General features: G+C 38.4%; 1 protein-coding gene and 1 long non-coding RNA gene across 2 annotated transcripts in view; one reads left to right on the top strand and one right to left on the bottom strand.

Annotated features, from left to right (window-relative positions):
• Positions 1-539: 539 nt before the first annotated feature.
• On the top strand, positions 540-5,014 carry LOC118765573. The gene is made up of 3 exons (XR_005001431.1): positions 540-939; positions 4,404-4,407; positions 5,004-5,014. It is a non-coding gene; the product is annotated as an uncharacterized LOC118765573 (long non-coding RNA).
• A 4,056-nt stretch (positions 5,015-9,070) lies between these two features.
• Positions 9,071-20,747, bottom strand: part of LOC115218086 (activated RNA polymerase II transcriptional coactivator p15) — a 38,575-nt gene continuing 26,898 nt past the window's right edge. The window contains exons 2-5 of the mRNA XM_036507782.1: positions 13,505-13,578; positions 10,221-10,316; positions 9,979-10,084; positions 9,071-9,275 (exon numbers count right to left, since the gene is read on the bottom strand). Of these exons, the coding sequence (XP_036363675.1) occupies positions 9,196-9,275; positions 9,979-10,084; positions 10,221-10,316; positions 13,505-13,567 (345 nt within the window). The 5' untranslated portion in view covers positions 13,568-13,578 and the 3' untranslated portion in view covers positions 9,071-9,195. The remainder of the gene's footprint in view (positions 9,276-9,978; positions 10,085-10,220; positions 10,317-13,504; positions 13,579-20,747) is intronic.

The following is a 20,747-nucleotide window of genomic DNA, read 5'->3' on the forward strand; positions in this document are numbered from 1 at the left end:
TCCCATGACTTTAGGAAACATTTTTTCACGCTGAGAGTTGCTGAAGCATGGAACAAACTGCCAGCATCAGTTGTTAGTTGTCGGAGCACTGCATCCTTCAAAACTTCCATGCTTCCTGAAATTCGCCAACACTACACCTGATTTTCTCCCCTCCATACACACACAAGCATGTATCTGACTCATGCATTGTTCGCTCTCCAGACATTTGTACATTACTGCATATACTCTATACGCACTTTCTGACAAGTTGTGTTGCACCAGAGCACTGTATACAATAATTTCATTATTATTATTATTATTATAGTTGATGTAGCTTACCACGAAATTTTGATTAAAAGAACAGAAAAATGGTAATTTATATGGCTAGCTGCCATCACAATAAATAAAGACAGTAAGTTTGTTCTTCAATAGTAGGATTTATAACTTTGGGCAAGCTCTAGAATTATTAGACTTCATCAGTAAATCATAGTATTAACATGTTTCCTATATCTTAGCAACCCAGTTTTTTGTACTCTTCGTATGCTTCGGTAGACGTAAATACTACAAAGCCAAACCTGTAAACATTTGAAAATAATGTCTTTACATTTTCAAAGTATTAAGCATAAAATATAATAAATGATAAAGTAACTCAATATGTCACATAGCTTATCTCTGATATTTTGAAGTGAAATGAGTAATGAGCAAATATTCTTGTCAGCTCTTTGATAGAATGCTAACTGTTGCTAACAAGTAGCAACTTTACTTAGAATTGAAAGCCCTTGAAAATCGTGCTGTTGTTGAACAAGATAAGACTGGATTGAAAGGAAATCTGATTAAAAGCTTTCCAACCACAATCATCTGATATTCTAGGTACTGTGTACTCAGTAGCACATTTTCTAAATGATGGTAGAGTTTGATTTGAGGAAGATTTGGCTGCTATTTCTAGGAAGTGAAGCAACTGTTTGGAAGCCCTTCATTTCAACTATTTTGATGGTTTGATTCTTTTATTAGAAACAAGTAGAATTGTGTATCTTATCCCCAAACAATAGAGTATCAACCATTTAATATGAAAGAGTGTAAGCACCCTGAGAGAAATGCTGGACATAAGAAGCATTGGATGTGGTGTGCAAGAGAGACGTTTGCGCTGGTATGGTCATGTACTATGGATGGATGAAGAGAGATGTGTGAAGAAGTGCCACTCCCAAACAGTTGAAGGTATCCGGGGAAGAGGTAGACCCAGGAAGACATGGGATGAGGTGGTCAAGCATGACCTTCAGCCTCACAGAGACAATGACGAAAGCCTGAGATCTCTGAAGATATGCTGTGACTGCAAAGACCCGACAAATAACATGAGTTCATGGGTGTTTCCTGCACCAGTTTTGCATAGCCCCAGCCCATCCAAAGTACCTTGGATCGTAGGGTGACCTGCTGTGCTTGAGGAGACCTATTGAGTGAAGTACATCAATATCAAATGGAAATTGTAGTTATGATACCTGAGCTGGCGGCACGTAAAAAGCACCATCTGAACGTGGCCGATGCCAGCGCCCCCTTGACTGGCTTCTGTACCAGAGGCATGTAAAAAGTACCAGCCGATCGTGCTGCTGCCAGCCTCCCCTGGCACCTGTGCCGGTGGCACTTAAAAAGTACCCACTACACTCACAGAATGGTTGGCGTTAGGAAGGGCATCCAGCTGTAGAAACACTGCCAGATCAGACTGGAGCCTGGTGCAGCCTTCTGGCTTCCTAGACCCCGGTCGAACCGTCCAACCCATGCTAGCACGAAAAACGAACGTTAAACGATGATGATGATGAGTATACTAAAGATTAAAAAGACAGCATTACTTATTAGTCAAATGGTTTTAGTTTTAGGCTATAAAGTGGACGGAGCATAGAGCTTCCTCGAGGTACGACACCATTAATTTTACAAGTACATTCCTAAATGATTTCAAAGGCCAATATAGAATAAATGTTCTCTGTTGAAATGCAACAGCATATTTAAATTCAAACCACAATATTTTATAATTTTCTAAAATTGACATGGCAAATTCTTTTTACTGAAAAAACAAAAAATCTGGATTAAAGTAATGCTGCACTGAATATTTTAGCTGTGTAATTTTCTGTGCTGCGTCACCATGTTGAGTATCTACAAGTTGTCACTAAACTTAGTTTAGTGACAACTAGTATGATAATCAAGAGCTATTAGCAAACTGGTAATTGCATTGATTGTATAAATTCAAGCAGATTGTCAGTAGCTAATAAACACAAGCACCACTGTTTTCTTCTTTTTTTATTAGTTTTCGTCATGTAGTGTCCCACATTTTGAAATACTTGCAATTTGTATTTTTACTGCTTATGTTTGCTCCGCTTGATAGATTTCCAAAATCAAACATTTTAATATGCAAAATACACTTCACATTATTACATATACTATAGGTTAATGCATAAAATAGTGTGTTTATTGACTATCTTCAAAATGATCACACCAACGGAAAGTTCAATGCCAACTTGCTAAGGCAGTTATGAAAGGCTATCAAGACCAAACACCTAGAAAAACTGATGAATGGGATCTTATTTAATTAGGGCAATGCTTCAGCACATAAGTCCTTGGTTTCTGTGGCTGCTGTGCGTGACTGGATTTGAACTGGTTGATCACCCTCCCTATGTTAGTGATTTGGTTCCATCTGTTCCCCAACATAGAAAAACACTCAGCTGGACACCAGTATCTCTGTGATGAGGATGCCTTATCTGCCGTTGATGACCATTTTGACCAACAGAATAGCTTCTTCACCAGTGTGATCCAAGCACTGCAACTACTTATGGAGGTGTGTGGACAGTAAGAGGAACGTTAAAAAATGAACTCCATTTGGTCCCATTCCATGAGAGTTCTTTGCTCAACCTATGAACATTCCAGCTGACCCTCATAATAATAAAGGTGATTATTATACCTGCATTTGTTTTAATGTTAACATTGAAAAAAATCCACATTTTTCATAAAAGAATTTGGACCTGGGTTTGCACCCCCTTAGCAAATTTTATTGCTGAACCACTGCAGGAAGGGCATAGAACCATAGAGAATCTGCCACAACAAATTTCCATCCAACCCATAGAAGTATGGAAATGTGGACCTTAAAATATATATTCTTTTACTTGTTTCAGGCATTTGACTGTGGCCATGCTGGAGTACTGCCTTTAGTCAAAGAAATCGATTTTTGCTTTGTAAGCCTAGTACTTATTCTTTCGGTCTCTTTTGCCAAACCGCTAAGTTACAGAGATGTAAACACACCAACATTGGTTTCCAGGCGATGGTGTGGGGGACAAATACAAACACATAAATACATATATATGTGTGTGTGTGTTCAGTTTCCGTCTACCAAATCCACTCACAAAGCTTTGGTCAGCCTGAGATTATAGTAGAAGACACTTGCCCAAGGTGCCATGCAGTGGGACTGAACCCAGAGCCATATGGCTGGGAAGCAAGCTTCTTACCACACAGCCACAGCAGCATATAATATATGATGATGCTGATGTGTGTGTGTCTTTCTGTTTGTGTTTGTTCCCCACCCCTTCACAGCTGGTCTTCGTTTCTTTACAGCAAAATAGACTGATAGAATAAGAAGAAGACTCTAAGAAGATAAATACTGATATGAATTTGACCAAACCCTTGCAAGGTGGTGCCCCAGCATGACTGCAGTCCACAGACTGTAACAAGTCAAACAAATACTGAAGGATGTGTGATGGCTGAGAAACACAAGTGAAGAGGAGATATGTAGATGCAACAGAAGACCCCCTTCAAGTCTAGGCTCAACAACCATAAGTCCTCTTTTAATATTCAGAAGAACTGTAATTTTACAACATTGGTGAGAGATTTATGAAAATTGAAAGAAAATGCTGCACATCAACTGGAGTGTGTTGCAAAAATGCAGACCTTTCCTCATCCGCAGTATGAGGTGCAAATGTTGCTTAGAGGAGAAAAGGATTATAATGTGGGATTTCTTCTGCCCAGAGAACTGCCTGAACTCTAAAAGCGAAATATTTACCTCTTGTCCTCATGACTGGAAATATATATCAACCGACTGGTCAGTTCCATTCAAGCAGAAAGGGTTGGTGTTTGTCTCATTAGAAGTCATTTTAGCATAAAAAGGGTTGGTGCTACTTTAGTGTGTGATTTACCACAGGATCTGTAGTCTACACAGTGAAATAACCTGAATTCGGTTAGGATTTAGAAATAAGGGTTAAAGTTTAAAGTTACGGTTAGGGTCAGACGGCACACAGATAAAACAGAAATATAGTAGAGTAATGGTCGGCATTCACACTCGATTGCTGACGCGCAGAACAATTACAGACCAATCTAAGGGACACAACTCTAACGGGCTTTAGAACTAGCTTTTTTTCTTCTTTCTTTTTGTCTTTTACGTTACCTCTGAGATTTGTTGACAGAATGGTGTTATGAGACATCCGGCAAAAACGATCCCAAGCTATACTCTTCCATTCAACCTTAGGTTTTTTAAATGCAAAAACATTCGAGAATATGAAATAGATGTTATGAAGCTAAATTTATAAAGCTATACAAATAAGTAGACATAATGGCGGTGCTCCAGCATGGCCAATGGCCACAGTCATTGGACTGAAACATAAAAGAATAATAAGTATAAATAATGTATATAAATAATGTGTGTGTGTCGTCACAACAAAGAGGAAAGTGTGGTGAGATTACATCAAGACTACTGAGTTATTTTGAGGAGACTGAAGCAACTGCAGGAGATGAGAAAAGCTAAAGAAGGAATGGGTCATCATCACGACCTCAATCTGACCAAAAGCCTACACATTTGCCCCAAGTGTGCCACAGCCTGTCGCTCAAAGATCAATATAGATGGCCACCTAAGGATTTGTTATTGTCCTTCATCATCTTTGGATCTACCACCATCATAATATATATGCAGGCTGCCAGGAGTAAATTATCGGTATTTTATATTTTTAATTTCGTACAAGCGCATTGTCTTTGATTTTGTCGACTACACAGTATAGTAGGGTCAGTTGGGCACCATCTGTGAGAAAAACAGCACCATGACGCAATTCACTCTGCCAGAAATTTGGAAACAACATGCTGTACTGCTTGATAGTCATGCCAGAAGGTCCAATATGAACATTTTAGAGTGTTTGGGTGTCAATCTGAGAGGACAGTGCATGTACCGAGAGTGATAAGAATCCAGTCAACATCATGGTGTTTGGAGTGATCACTAGTGATGCCACATTATGTTTCCATTCATCTTCCCACACTTCCTCAGAATCAACAGAGGCCTACATCGAGTGCCTGGAGGAGACAGTGCTGCCCTGAGTCAGGAGGGTGGCTGCAGGAAGACCTTATGTCTGGCAACAGAACTCTGCACCATGCCACACAAGCAGGAGAACCCAATCATGGCTGTTAGATAATTTCTGCGACCACATCACCCCTAACATCTGGCCACCTAACGCCCCAGACTGCAATGTCCTTCATTATGTGTGGGGTGCTGTTCAGTGGGAGACCAATAAAACTTCTTGTAGCACCAAAGATGAACTGAAGGCAAGGATTATGATAGCATTGACCAACTTAAACAAGGAGACGTCCAGAAGAATTACAAGAGATTCCAAAGTCGTCTGGAGGCCATGGTGGAAGTCAATGGCGATTTTATTGAATATATTTACTCTTTAGCATTTCAGGATATTTTTATGTAATTTTGGTAAATATATCTGTTAAAATGAGATGTCAGTATTATTTTCATTTTTGCATAATTTAGACGATAATATATTCACCGCACCATACATAAATATAAAAATGGAACAAAAACGCAAGAGTACAATAAAACATTTGGACAGATAAATGATACAAAGGTGGACAAGAGAAACAATTAGAAGGACAGGCAAAAAAAAATGGGTCATTCGTGGCCTTCTTTCCTCAGTCAAGTCCCAGAAGTCACGACCGTTTCAGGCAGTCTATATATATATATATATATATATATATTGCAGAACTATTGTTTTAATGAGTTATAGCTATTTATCACACACCTTTCTTGTGAAAAAAATTTTTTTTTTTATAAATCATAAAGGCTTCCTCGATTGCTTTTAAGAATGTACTACAAAAAAAAATCGGTCCACATAGGGGTAAGGAAAAGAAGGGAGGGAGGTGAGAAAAAAATTGGGAAAATCATTGTCGAAACAGAGAAAATCCAACAGGTAGATCTTGTGATCTGAAACTGCCACTACTCATTTTGCCCCAATTTAGACAATTTTTGAAAATGGAAAATTATCAAGTTAGACATTAGTGTGGGAAAAATTGACATGGAATCCAACAGAGAAAAGAATATCAATTGTTAAACACCAAAAATTATCCAGATGCTTAATTTGCAACCTCAATTACAATCGAGTTGAATTTGAGGAAAAATTTCTTGAAAGAAAAATACCCGTCACCTGATTGTGTTTCAAAACTTCAACAACTATGCTGACCAATTTTGACTCCCAAAGATGATGCAATATTTGTACGTGATGAATATCCAACAGGAAACAATCTCCATATTTAAGCTGCATTAAACTTTGGCAATCTTACCTTTACCTATTCCGAGTTACTTGAAAGGTGAGGTAACCTTTCCTCTGCTTCTTTACCTACCAATGCTTTGTTTCACTTTAAGGATGCTTATTTACTCATCCATTGTTTCAAATACATTTTAGCATTGTCGGTCTTGCGCTTTTTTTCTTAAAAACAATCACATAGGATTCATCCCAAAGAATCAACCTTTAAATAAAAGTTTGGCTTCCACTCGCGAAAGCTATACGTATCTTTCAGAAAGCTCCCTACCAATTTCACTTTATGCACAGGCAATGTGGGAAGAGAGAATAAAGGGGCTTTTGTTAGGTGATAATAGAATTGATAATCACTTGGTACACTAGAACCCATTATCTTTCCCAGATGATACAGGCATGCCATCTAAAAAGAGAGCATGCAATGGCAGAAGATCTTCTGCAGCAGCACTGGAAGGCTAAGGAAACTGAGGAGCAGAATTCCTGTAGACTATTGAAAACAACCTACCACTGCTAAAGCTGCAACTACTCCAGAGCAGCGTGAAACCTATTGAGTGCATGCTGCTGATGCAAGGGCCGCAGAAACCCCATTAAAAAAATGCTATCCATCAGGCACAGAACACTGCAACCACTTCTGCCGTGAGGTTGGCAGATGACAATAACCATCGGATGATGAGGCTGCAGTCAAATGTTCACCGGAAGGCTCTTGCCCATGGCTATTGGAAGCCATCGAGCAGTCGATGGGCACCAAAGGAGCTCAGTGATCCTGCTGAGGATTACACCACTCATTGAGAGACTGTTACAGGGGATATGTCAGTAATATACCCATTTTGCAAGGCCCTCAAGTGTGTTGGAGAATCAGGTTCATTTGCCTGACCTGCTAAACACTCCTCAACCTTTGCTCTCTTGACTCCTTGCTCAACACCTTGATTTGCAGCAATTTACACAGAAAATTCGCGTGTATAACTCTGCTTTCCAGATAGCGAGTGTCAGTCACAAACCTATTCATAAAGACTTCTACATGCCGACATTCAAAATTTGGGGCCAAACCTATCATCGGATAGGCTCTATTCTTCATGTCAACAACACTGAACACCGATTCCTTCAAATTTACTCCATGGGAGATACCACTGAGCAAACGGTCTGTCGAGCTTGGGTGGTACCTGTGTTAAAAAAATGCCTCTTTTGTCTGAATGCAATCCTTCTCTAATTTCCATTGCGCGTTACTAGCGGACATGTTCCTTTTCAAGCCTTCATGATGGCTCGTTAATGACCGACTCATATGCAGGGGGACAACTCTCTGCTCACGATAAGACCACTGCCGGTTATTTTCAGTGCGTATATACATGTATCCTGCTCACTTTTACCGTCATCACAACTTCACAATTACGGTCTGCCTTTCAACACGACATCTTTTCACTGCAAACGGCTAAGGATTCAAAGCAGTATTGGTGAACTGAAGTCAGCATGTAGTCAATACATGCTGACTTTAACTCTACTTTTACAAGTAGGTATTATATTGCCATTTTTGAACGTACCAATCAAACTTCTCTCTGAAAAAATGGCTCCCTTCATTGTTGAATAAAATAAACTCGCAGAAGGGAAGTTTCAACGTCTTCTTTCAATTTCCTCACACCATTTATGTAGCTGATTCTGACAAGAAATTTCGCTTTCATGTAAAACAACTATATTTTGTAGTCATTATCCGTAATCTACTCCCAAAACACTTCGGTAGCCCTGCTTTGCAAACTTATATGTTCTATGATCATTAAAGTGTAACGACCTCCACAATAACCAGCCTCCAATTTCATTACACATTCCTAGGTTAATCAGAAACAGATTGCTGTGCTACTCATAAACCTTCTCTGTAGTTCGATTATTTGGTGAAAAAAGGCCACCAAAGCAATTTAAACCGTCTAAAGGACGTGTGTGTTTGCTAGTATGTATATTATATATATATATATATATACACACACACACATACACCCACAACTTGGATTATAACTCCATCTATACACTATGTTTACTTACATTATATTTGTGTGCACATAGACATGTGTTTGTCTCCTCGTGATATCATTGAATAGTTGTGATGATGACACCTTAAATATTCCAGTGTTTTCCTATCATCTCAGGCAGATTATTTTAATAGACTTGATATTCTGAACGCATTTATCTTTTACCAATTTCAGTGATTGGACTGCAACCATGCCGAGGCACCATCTTGAAGGGTCGAACAGATCAACCCCAGTACTCTTTCCTCTAACCACCGAGTTACTAGGCTGTAAACAAACCAACACTGGTTGTCAAGCAATGGTGGGGGACAGACACACATGTACAAGCTGCTTTCAATTTCTGTGTACCAAATCGAGACAAAAATTTGGTTGACCTGGAGTTATACAAGACACGTGTCCAAGATACCATACACTGGGACTGAACTGAAAACCACATGCCAGGAAAGCAAGCTTCCAAACAACACAGCCATGTCTCTGGGCCAATCAATGTTAAATTTCTTTTTATCAAGTTCACAAACACAAAAATAAAATTATTAAAAAGGAAAATAGTTTATTAAATGATAGAATACATGAAGAACTGTTAAGAGATTCACATAATTTTTTCTTTCATGGACAAGTTCTGAACCCCAGACTAACAATGACTTGTCCACTTAGAACCTTTCAATTGCCTCATCAATGGAATCAATGTGATTTTTCAAGCATTTCCACTGCTCCAAGTTTAAACTGATTCCTACAAAAAGTAAAATCAATAAAAATTATTGTCCCAAGGCCAGAACAACTTAAAGACAGTAAACTAAATAGATGTTTAACTTTGAAAATAATCAAGTTGGAAGAATTTAGTAAAACACCTCTTTCATATAGTTGTAACATGTAGCAATTACAAATGGGAGGGGAGGGGTCCATTTTAAATATGAACTTTTTAACATGGGGTACTTAAGCGAAATTTAGATGAATTACCATTTCACTCTTTTTAGAGTAGTTTGGACATTGGTCATCATGGTCCAAGCAAGTTCTTTTGGAGTTATTACTCTATTAAACAGACAGCCATGTCTTGCTTACATATTTCATTTTTTGCTATGACCACTATGGCTGAATGCCAATCCTAACAGAACAAAATGAACCAACAAGGGAACTTCTTTGTCACTTGGCCTTCTAGAAATGGCAGCCAAACCTCTTACTCAGACTGTTTCAAAAGAATATGTTGATTAATGTGGCCCCAAGTTCTCTGCACACAGAAAAAAAAAATGGTCACAGCAGGAACGGCTTTGATCATAGGTCTGCTTCATCAGAGCTGATGTGGGGCCAACAAGATTAACATTTATATAGAAAAAAGGTTTCACAATTATTTTAGAAATCCCTTAAAACAGAGCAGTCGAGTTAGAAACGCAGTCACAAACAATAACAAGAAGTTCTAAAAAAATGTGTTTCTCTACCTTTTTTGCCAGGTCTTAAGTCACCGTCAGCTTCATAATATTCACGAATGCCAACCATCACTTTGCCTCGAAATTCACTGACAGTTGCATATCTCATCTTTGATAACTAAAACGGTGGGAAATGAAGATTTGTATGTACACACAAAATTGAATTTTAGGTAGCAAAAGTAATTTAAATATGAAATTTAAAAAAAGGAAACCATAAGAATACAAGAGAAAATGGGGACAGACTTTATACACACCTGAAACATGTTTTCATCACCATCACCAGAAGATTTGGCTTTCTTTTCAGGCTTTTTTTCAGGTTTCTTTTCTGGCTTCTTTTTCTTGCTTACCGGCTGGAACCAATAAACAGACATGAGAGACAACAAAACTGGGGGGGGGAGTAATTAACACAGACCTTTCTTGTTAAGAACAAACTTTTCCGAACACCTTGTAAACAATCTCTCATTGTTTAGTCCCAGGTCAGCCCTAATCACATCACCTTTTCTACAGGCATAGCATAAACAGGGCATCAAGACATGGGCAAGATTTAATATTTAACCCCCACCCAAATGTGGATGTTCTATTAGAACTTTATTATGGCAGTTACCATGAGAGAAACACTCACACTGGCTTTTTGGTGCAAAAATACACTCTATTGCTAGGAGGGAGATAAACCCCTGCTACTTCTAGTGCCAACATCACCAGATCGTGTGATTTCGACCTTGTTTGGTCTTATCAATGATGGACACTTGATTGTAAGATTCAATTCTGCTACTTAAACAGCTACATAGGGGCATTTCCTTGTTGGCTTATTACAACATGCACACAAATATAAAAACTTCTGGCCTAAGTGTACTGAACAAATATAAGCCTTCAACAAAACCCTACAGGGTTGCTCTACCTGGCAGGAATTGTAGTCAACCCCTTCGCACTCCCTTCACCCTTCAGCATTCAGATTATGTTGTCAAATATAAGGCTTATTGATTCATGCATTATTTCATAGCTCCAAGATTTCAATTGTAGTTATTTCTTTTTTTGAATGACATTGTAGGGTTTTGGTAGGCGTTAGAAGCCAGATCTGTCTGGTTTTTAGAGAAAACAGAAAGGATATTTTGGCTGCTTCAAATGCTACATTATTAATAAAAGGACAAGTTTTATGTAGCCCCAGACACACAAAAAAAAGTGGCAGAATGCCAAATCTGCCTCAGTAACTTCCATCCAACCCATGCATGCATGGAATAGTGGACATGACAATGTTCCCAGCCTTCAACCAACCAAATTCTATTCACATGGTATCAGTCAACCCTAAGCTACAAAACAAGATGCTGCACAGTGAGATGAAACCCAGAACCTGTGTCGCCGAGGAAGAGTTTAATCAGTCATGTTTGTGTCTATAAACACGAAATGATTATAGATGTAAATACACAATATGCTTCAGTGAATCTGCTTCAGTGGATGTGTAAGAGTGCAGTCTGCATAAACAGAACACAAGTGTCTCAAGAAAGAAGAAATGGTTTAAGAGCTATCAATGGTTTTGTCATGCAAGAGTGTGATGGTATGACTGTACGAAACCATGAAAATGGAATAAGCCTGTAGAAGAGGAAGAATGAAGACCTGGGACCAAACTAGAATCAGTGAAGTTTGATCATAGGATGTTCGACTTCATTATGATGATTAAGAAATAAGTCAAGTGATGAAACAATCTGCCAACTTCTAACATGGAAAAGAAGACATTAAAATGTTGATACACAAACACACACACATATCATCATCATCATCATCATCGTTTAGCGTCCGTTTTCCATGCTAGCATGGGTTGGACGGTTCTACTGGGGTCTGTGAAGCCAGAAGGCTTCATCAGGCCCAGTCAAATCTGGCAGTGTTTCTACGGCTGGATGCCCTTCCTAACGCCAACCACTCCGTGAGTGTAGTGGGTGCTTTTTACGTGCCACCTGCACTGGTGCCAGACAGAGCTGGCAAACGGCCACGAACGGATGGTGCTTTTTATGTGCCACCAGCACGAGGGCCAGGCGAGGCTGGCAACGGACACGAAACGGGGCGGTGCTGGCAACGGTCGCGAAACGGAAAGTTCTCTTACATGCCACCGGCACTGGTAACACATCTGCAATTTCCATTGATCGATTTCCATTGATCGATTTCGATTCTGATCGTCACTTGCCTCAACGGGTCTTCACAAGCAGAGTTTTGACATGCCACCGGCACTGGTAGCACATCCGCAATTTCCATTGATCGATTTCGATTCTGATCCTCACTTGCCTCATCACGTCTTCACAAGTAGAGTTTTGTGTCCCAAGAAGGGAAGGTATGCATATGTAGGCTGGCTCCATCCCATGTAGAAGGCCACGGGTTATGGACTCACTTGTCCTGCCGGGTCTTCTCGCGCACAGCACACTTCCAGAGGTCTCGGTCTCTAGTCATTTCCTCAGTGAGACCTAAAGTTCGAAGGTCGTGCTTCACCACCTCGTCCCAGGTTTTCCTGGGTCTGCCTCTTCCACAGGTTCCCTCAACCGCTAGGGTGTGGCACTTTTTCACACAACTATCTTCATCCATTCTCGCCACATGACCATACCAGCGCAAACGTCTCTCTTGCACACCACAACTGATGCTTCTTAGGTCCAGCTTTTCTCTCAAGGTACTTACACTCTGCCGAGTGTGAGTACCGGCATTACACATCCATCGGAGCATACTGGCTTTATTTCTAGCGAGCTTACACATATCCTCAGCAGTCACGGCCCATGTTTCACTGCCATGTAGCATGGCTGTTCGTACACACGCATCATACAGTCTGCCTTTCACTCTGTGCGAGAGGCCTTTTGTCACCAGCAGAGGTAAGAGCTCTCTGAACTTTGCCCAAGCTATTCTTACTCTAGCAGTTACACTTTCAGCACACCCGCCCCCGCTGCTGACTTGGTCACCTAGGTAACGGAAACTATCAACTATTTCTAGTTTTTCTCCCTGGAAAGTGACGGAAGTTGGTCTCAGAGCATTCTCAGTGTTTATTGTTCCTGAGCATCTGCCACATACAAAAACCATCTTCCCAGTTAGCCTTCCTTTGACATTGCTGCATCTGTTATGTGTCCATAGCTTACACTTGGTGCATCTTATAGAGTTTCTACCTACACCTTTTCTACAGATCGAGCAGGGCCATCTACCTGAAGGCGTTTGTGATTTGTCTACCTTCCTACTGATTACGACTTTGGTTTTAGCTAGATTGACTCTGAGGCCCTTCGATTCTAATCCTTGTTTCCACACCTGAAACTTCTCCTCCAGTTCTGATAGCGACTCAGCAATTAGAGCAAGGTCATCAGCATAGAGGAGCTCCCAGGGGCATCCTGTCTTGAATTCCTCCGTTATTGCCTGGAGGACTATGATATATATATATACATACATACATACATATACATACATATATATATATATATATATATATATATATATATATATATAGAGAGAGAGAGAGAGAGAGAGAGAGGAGAGAGAGAGAGAGAGAGAGAGAGAGAGAAGGATAAAACTATCTTACATTCCTGTCATCAGGGCCACTGTCACTGTCACTCGAGTCGGAAAGATTCTTGTGCTTTGGCATATTTTCTAAATCTGCAAATGATGAAAGAGAAAGAATTTCAACCAGTTTTACAATTCATTTTCCCTTGAAAATAAAACGAGTTTCCTTTTTTAAAGGAACAGCAGCGGTTATAAATGGATGACGATGAAACAACCAAAAGGGAGCTGAACAACAAAGCTGTTCCTTGTATAATGGACCAAAGATTCAAAAAACTGATTTTCACTGACAATGCTGGTATCAGAAATGTTCTTTTACAGATATCTTCTTCTGCTGCTGCTGGTTTCAGTCATTGGAGCGTGGCCATGTTGGAGCACCAAGTTCAAGTTCAATGGTGAGGGTTGCTAATATCAATTATCTCTATTTACTGAATGACCTTTAGCTCTTGGCCAGAAGGATACAATATGGGGCAGCTTTTTGCACTGCTATACACCAGCAGCGTACAAGTAAATGATGCTGCTTCACAGCTTCTGCCCACCAAACTTCATCTGCTGACATCTCACAATACCCTCAACTCTGGTTAAAACCAACACATTGGTACAGGGTGATTGAAACCAGCAAGGTCACACATAACATCAACCCACATGAAAGTATCTTTATAGATGCTTTTATTATAAAAATTATCAAAACACAATTTTAGTGTAAAACGTGTGTATACGGCTAGTAATCCCAAGTAGAAATGTATATATATAGAAAAAAAACAGCAATTATCTGAAAAGCGTCAGTACACAAATAAAAATAAATGGGTGGAGCTTATGTTTAAGACTGAAGCAAGTTACTGTTTAAGAAACAATCAGTTACAGAAAAAAAGGCAAAAGGATGAAAGAAGAGAAATATAAATATGGAAATTAAGTAACAAATACCATATTTGCAGGTAAACAAGATGCATCTGTTTTTTAGGGGAAAAAATTTAATATGGTTCATAAAACATTTATTGAAAATTACTTTAACCCTTCAGCATTCAGATTACTCTTTCAAATGCAATATTTTCTTTCTTTGAATTAATCATGTATTATCTCATAACTTTGAGATTTTGATTTTTTTTTTTTTTAATAAATTACACAGAGGTGTGAGAGAGCAATCTGGCTGGTTTCAGTGCGAAAGGGTTAAAGTGGTTTTGTAGAGGAAAACGTATGATTTTATGCATGTAAATACACTGTTGTGACAGTACTGTAAATCCTCGAGTATAATCAGCATTTTCCCCACAAAATTTAAAGGCCAAGATCCCTAGTGCGTACTATATACGAGGTTAAAAATGAAAATTATTTTCTAAGCAATGACCGAGACTATTTGCTGTTCGGCAATGTTTATTCAGACGCGAAAATACCTTAAATTGCAGTTAGCAACATTTATTAAACGTTATTACTGTGATTTCTTTATTTTCTGCAAACAAAATGCACAAAAAAGCTACACATTTGCATCATGTTATATATACAATAATAATAAAGGATGTTACCGTATACAGTTTTACAAACCAAGGACATTATATAGACCTCCTTGACACAAGTTAGAGAAAGGGTGCATATTATACACAAGGTTTAGGTTTTTCAAAAATTCTCTGCATATTATACTCAAGGGCGGACTACACTCGAGGATTTACAGTATACTGGAATTAAGTAAGAAATCGTAAATTCTATTATAAATAAACTGTTAGATGCAGGCAAGGGTGTGCGGTAAGAAGCTTGCTTCTCAACTACATGGTTCCAGGTTCAGTCCCACTGCATGGAACCTTAGGCAAGTGTCTTCTACTTATAGCTTCAGGTCAACCAAAGCCCTGTGTGCAGATTTGGAACGCAGGAACCGACTGAAATGTGTGTGTGTGTGTACACATGTTTATGGTGGTCCCCAACCACCACTTGACAACTGGCATTGATTTGTGTCCCCATAATGTAGCAGTTCAGCAAGAGAGACCAATGAGGTAAGCAGCAAGCTTAAGAAAGAGTCCTGGGGTAGATTTGTTCAACTAAAACCCTAAGGGCAGGGCCCAAGTATGACCATAGTGCAATGGCTGGAACAAGTATTTTTATTTTCCTTCAAGGTTAGTCAAAGGGACAAATAAAACAACATTAATAAAATAAAGTACAAAAAACAGAGATTTCCAAGGCAAATCAGTGGAATGAAAAGAAGAAATTGTCTTTGTTTGTACATTAGCATTTTTCAAATTGCGTTTCTCTTCTTTCACTTGTTTCAGCCATAGGACTGTGGCCATGCAGGATTTTAGTTGAGTGAATCAATCAGGACTTAATTCTTAAAGCTTGGTATTTACTCTATCAGACTCTTTTTGCATGTACATCCCTGTAACTTAGCAATTTGGCAAAAGATACCACTGGAATAAATCAAATGGCTGAAATAGGTTGATGATAGATACATAACCACATGATTTCCACAGAATTATGGCCATTTGGCAACCTTCTTCATGCTATATTAAGTGTGGAGAAAATTATACATACAGGTCTGAATTAATATGCTCAGCATTATATACCTGTATAATCACAAATTAATGCAAATAAGGAAAGCTAGCTCATCACCAGATTGTGGTTACACCAACAATTCAACTCTACATTACACTCCTTTGCAATGACTGCCCCCCCCCTCCCATGCCGGTGACACATAAAAAGCACCCAGTACACTCTTGGAGTGGTTGGCGTTAGGAAGGGCATCCAGCTGCAGAAACTCTGCCAGATCAGACTGGGGCCTGGTGCAGCCTCCTGGCTTGACAATCCTAAATTTCTTAAATTTTCACTTTATTTAAAAAAATTTTTTTGGCAAAATACGTAGAAAAAATATGGAGATTAGGATTCTGAGAAAAAAAATTCTGTAAAATTTCAATTTCTCAAAAAAAAAAATCAATAAATAACCCCGTCCCTTCCGCCGTATGACAAGTGAAATTAAAGTGTTTTCTCTGCTAATGATTCATGGCGAACGTAAGCCAACATGTTGTGGTTGAGGGTCTTTTGGAATTAAGCGAGGTATATAAAAATTAGTTTTACACACACAACAAAATGACATGAATTTTTTTTTTTCTCTTTTGGTAATTCGTATTTACAAAGTTGATCCTCGGTTTGGCTGTTGTTTCTAGCTTGTCAGATTTCCGGTTGGGGCGGGTTTAAATTTTGAAATTTTTTCTTCTTTGGTAACTAGTTTTAATAATTATGAAAACGTGTTTCTAGTATGTCATGTTTTCTGTTTGGATACTTTTTGCGTCTGCTATTTTATAATTCTATGAATGCGTGAAACAGCAGCAGAGAAAACACTTTAATTTCACTTCTTGTCAGAGGGCGGAGGGTTTTTTTTTTTTTTTTGAAAATTTGAAATTTTACAAATTTTGTTTTCCCAGAATCATAATCTCCGTATTTCGCTTATAAAATATTTTTTAAAAAGTGAAAACGTAAGAAATGGGGGATTTCTTTTTTTCTTGCAGATTCGATATAGGGTGTTCATGCAAAAATAAAACCCCCAAAAAATCTCAAAAGGGGTAGAGAGAGAAAAAAACAACCTGCCGGTACGCCACATCAAATGGTTTGAGAAGCACTACGTTAAACGATGGTGATGAGGACACACGGACACACGTAGAAAGAGATTTGAAAAAAATTCGATTGTTGTCATCTCAGGGTTATGTCCCTGGACCACAAAGCCACATATTTTAGTCGTCTTTTTACCTCAGTAATTAACTCTTAATTATATCAACCGCAAACAAACTACAATACTTTTTAATAGAACTACGTATAGTAGTATACAATAGTATTTATTGCATAACACATTTTAGGGATGGACCTCACAGTTTAATCATTATATCCCTTCTGTTATAGGCACAAGACCTGAAATTTTGGGGAAGATGGTCAGTCGATTAAACGGACTCCATCCGAAAGGATGAAAGGCTAAGTCAACCTTGGCTGAATTTGAACTCAGAACATAAAGATTGACGAAATGCCGCTCGGCATTGAACTCGGAACAAACAGGTTGATGGAACCGATTTTGGCAAAATAATAATTTAATAAAAATCAATAAACGATCCACGTTTCGAAACTAAAACTTTGTGGCAAAACTGTCTTCAGCAATTTTAAACTTCCTTAACAAACAATTATTGTATTAAAAGACGCAAAATGGTTTTCTGCTTGGCAACTCTTGGGGTTTGGATTTACTTCCGCCTCTTCTAGGAAAATATAGAAATGCGAATGTAATGCCAATTAAAACAAAAGAAAAATTAATAGGAACTAATTCTAAGAAAACATTTTATAATTTTATCCGACTCTGATAATGTTAAGGTGTCCAGTAATGTTAAAGTGAAATTTATTTTTAAATGAAACAAAGAAATTAAGCTTCGATAGGAAAATGCGTAAAAGAAACTATTTCGTATTTTCTACGAGTGATTACAGAAAGGGGACAAAATATTTGGAATTTGGAGGGGTTTTCTTTTTTTATTCTAAATAGGCTTTACTTCGTTTTGGAATCGCGGTCAAGAAAATGGCCAGAGAATCGCCTTTAAACACTGATGTGCTTCTATTTTAAAAGTAAAACGCGAAATCGACCGTGCTTTTCGTCCTTTCGGGGTCGATTAAATAAGGGCCGGGTTGAGGACGACGGGTCGATAAGACCCCTCTTCCAAAATTTCAGACTTTGTGCCTACTGCAGAAAGGATTTTAAAATATCCCACAGCCTTCAGCCACACCAACGTAGTAATTTAACAATTTTCGAAGTAAAGAATGCATTCTATATCAGGACATATATATATCTGTGGAAGAAAATACTCAACAGCCATCGAAGCGGATGATTTCGCTGTTCCAGACTTGAGACAAAATAAAACACATACTCGGCATTGAAGCTGCACAACCATCTCTCATCCCTTAACAAACAAAAATGAAAGCTCCTCGTCCAAATCATTCATCCCTCGTTCATTTCAAACGTCAGAAATGTTGCGAAGAAACCCCAGAAATACTTTCAAGCAGAAATAAAATTAATCAGGACGATTAATTAATGAATGGTGGAGTCCAGAGAATTAGTCATTCGAGCTGTAAAGGGTTGAAATATATTTTATTAATTATATAATTCAAATAAACAGGTTTTCATCTAAGAAGACTAGAACTAACCGATCCTATGACAAAATATTTGAGCAGATAATTGTTTTGAAAGGGTAAAAAGAGTGGAGAATGAATGATGGACAGACTTTCTTTTACCGCCAAAAAACAAGGAAAAAAAGGTGCTTCGTGCCGCCAAATAGAAACTGAACGAATCGTTAATGTTCCAACATCGAAAGAGTCAATCCGCCTACATAAATATTAAAAGATTCACGAAATTAACTCCGTTGAAATAATCAGGAGGGAATTAAATAGTTTTCTTTCATAGATTTTTACAGGAAAGAAAGGAAACCAAGTCCAGCAGTTCGTGGGAGAGATTCGGAAAAGAGAAATGTTTAGGATTTTCAAAATGAATTTCCCAGTCTTCTGCTAAATACATATCTTCCACTTAATCGCTTGTGTTTCTTATTCTGCTGATTGTTAATTAGTTAATTAAAAAGCAGCAGAAACACAGAGAATGAGAGAAGAGAAGAGAATTTCCATAATTAAAGTCGATGTTGATTTCATCTTCGATTGAAACAATTAGAGTAATTAAAACCTTCATTAAAATCTATCTTTAAAAAAATTTCTCAATTTACATAATTATAAACATTAAATGAGGTACATTAACTTGCAAACAAATTAGTCTTGCTAATATTTTCGCGGTGGTTTAAGGACAAAATAAATAAAAGTGGAGAGGAAGGAACGGAACATCACTTACCTTACAACTTCAGCAAACGGTGAACTCCCACTGCACATGCGCACATTTATTATATTTCGCTTATCTCCCCTTCTCTTCACACAGTCATGGGCTGATTGCGGCCCGCTTCTGTAAAAAGTTGCCCATTCCTCATAGCAAATTTTTCTTACATCCAGAACTCTAATTTGTTTTTATAAATTGACAGAATCAGAGATTTGTAATTAAAGACTTTCCATCTATGACAATCCCGCCTTTTAGTCATTGCTGTGATAGTTGCTCAGTTTTGATTCTTCAGACATTCCAGTTGTTATAATTCGTCTTTTAGTTATCATTCACCAGATATTCTAACAATTACCCGTCTTTTATGATAATAGATTAGACGGAAAAACTATAGATTTATGCCCCACCGACTCAGTTTCTTCAGAACTTTCTAAAAAATCCATATTTCTTCATAAAATTTTCTACAGATATGTTTCAGATAGTGCTAAATTGCTAAATTGCTAAATTACGGTTATAACAGAACTTGTGAACTTTTTTCGTTTTTCTTTTTTTCGTAGAGAGAGGGGTTTTAGATAATTCCCATACCACGACTGTGTTTCCTCATAACTTTCTGAAAAATAGATATTTAGAAATAAAATTTTGTATTGGGTTGTCCAGAAAGTTCGTGCCGATTTATAGTGGCTTACCTTTCGATTTATTTTAGAACATGGTTGAGTCCATAAAATAGGATTTGACTACACCTCCATTTAGGGCACAGTTTAAGATTTTGAGAATAACTGTGCATGTCTCCTGATTGCGCTTGAGTTAAAGTAAAGTATTGTTGTATTTTTGTGCTGCTTTGCAGCGGTTAACCGGCTACAGGTTGCGGTTTTGTCTGTGTGATTTGTTGCAGAAGTGCTTAGCCAAAAGAAATGGCGAGGAAGAATGTTTACTCGGACCTCAGTGAGTTGGTTTTGTCAACCTCTGAGGAGAAGTTGGCAAAGGCAGTCATTTGGTAGGACAAGGTGTTGGAAGGAAGAGCAACATACGCAGGAGTGATGGAACCAACCAGAAAAGAGGTAGACCTGTCTAAGTTACCGGATTGTCAAAAAATGGTGAAAAAAGTAGGCGGAGACGCCGAATTGTCACAGCCTAGGAAAATGATAAAAAGTTTCAAGAGGAAAACAATAACTTACAGAGTGTTCACCACAGAAAAAAGAATAGATTTGGTTGGTATTGAAACAGTGGAGGAGTCATTAAGAACGACAGCAGAAGAGATAATATTCCTCACAAGAGGGAATAAGTACGGCACTGTGGTTGTGCAGTTTGAGTCAGAAGAGATTGCTAGGAGGATGGCTGCAAGGACTATTAAAATGGATAAAGTATTCCTACTACCCTCGTATCTGGGAAGGAAAACAACCAGGATCAGGGTGGAAGGAATACTGCCAGATGTAGAAGCGGAGTGGATAGT

Source organism: Octopus sinensis, linkage group LG12 (assembly GCF_006345805.1).
Source record: "Octopus sinensis linkage group LG12, ASM634580v1, whole genome shotgun sequence".
NCBI lineage: Eukaryota > Metazoa > Mollusca > Cephalopoda > Octopoda > Octopodidae > Octopus > Octopus sinensis.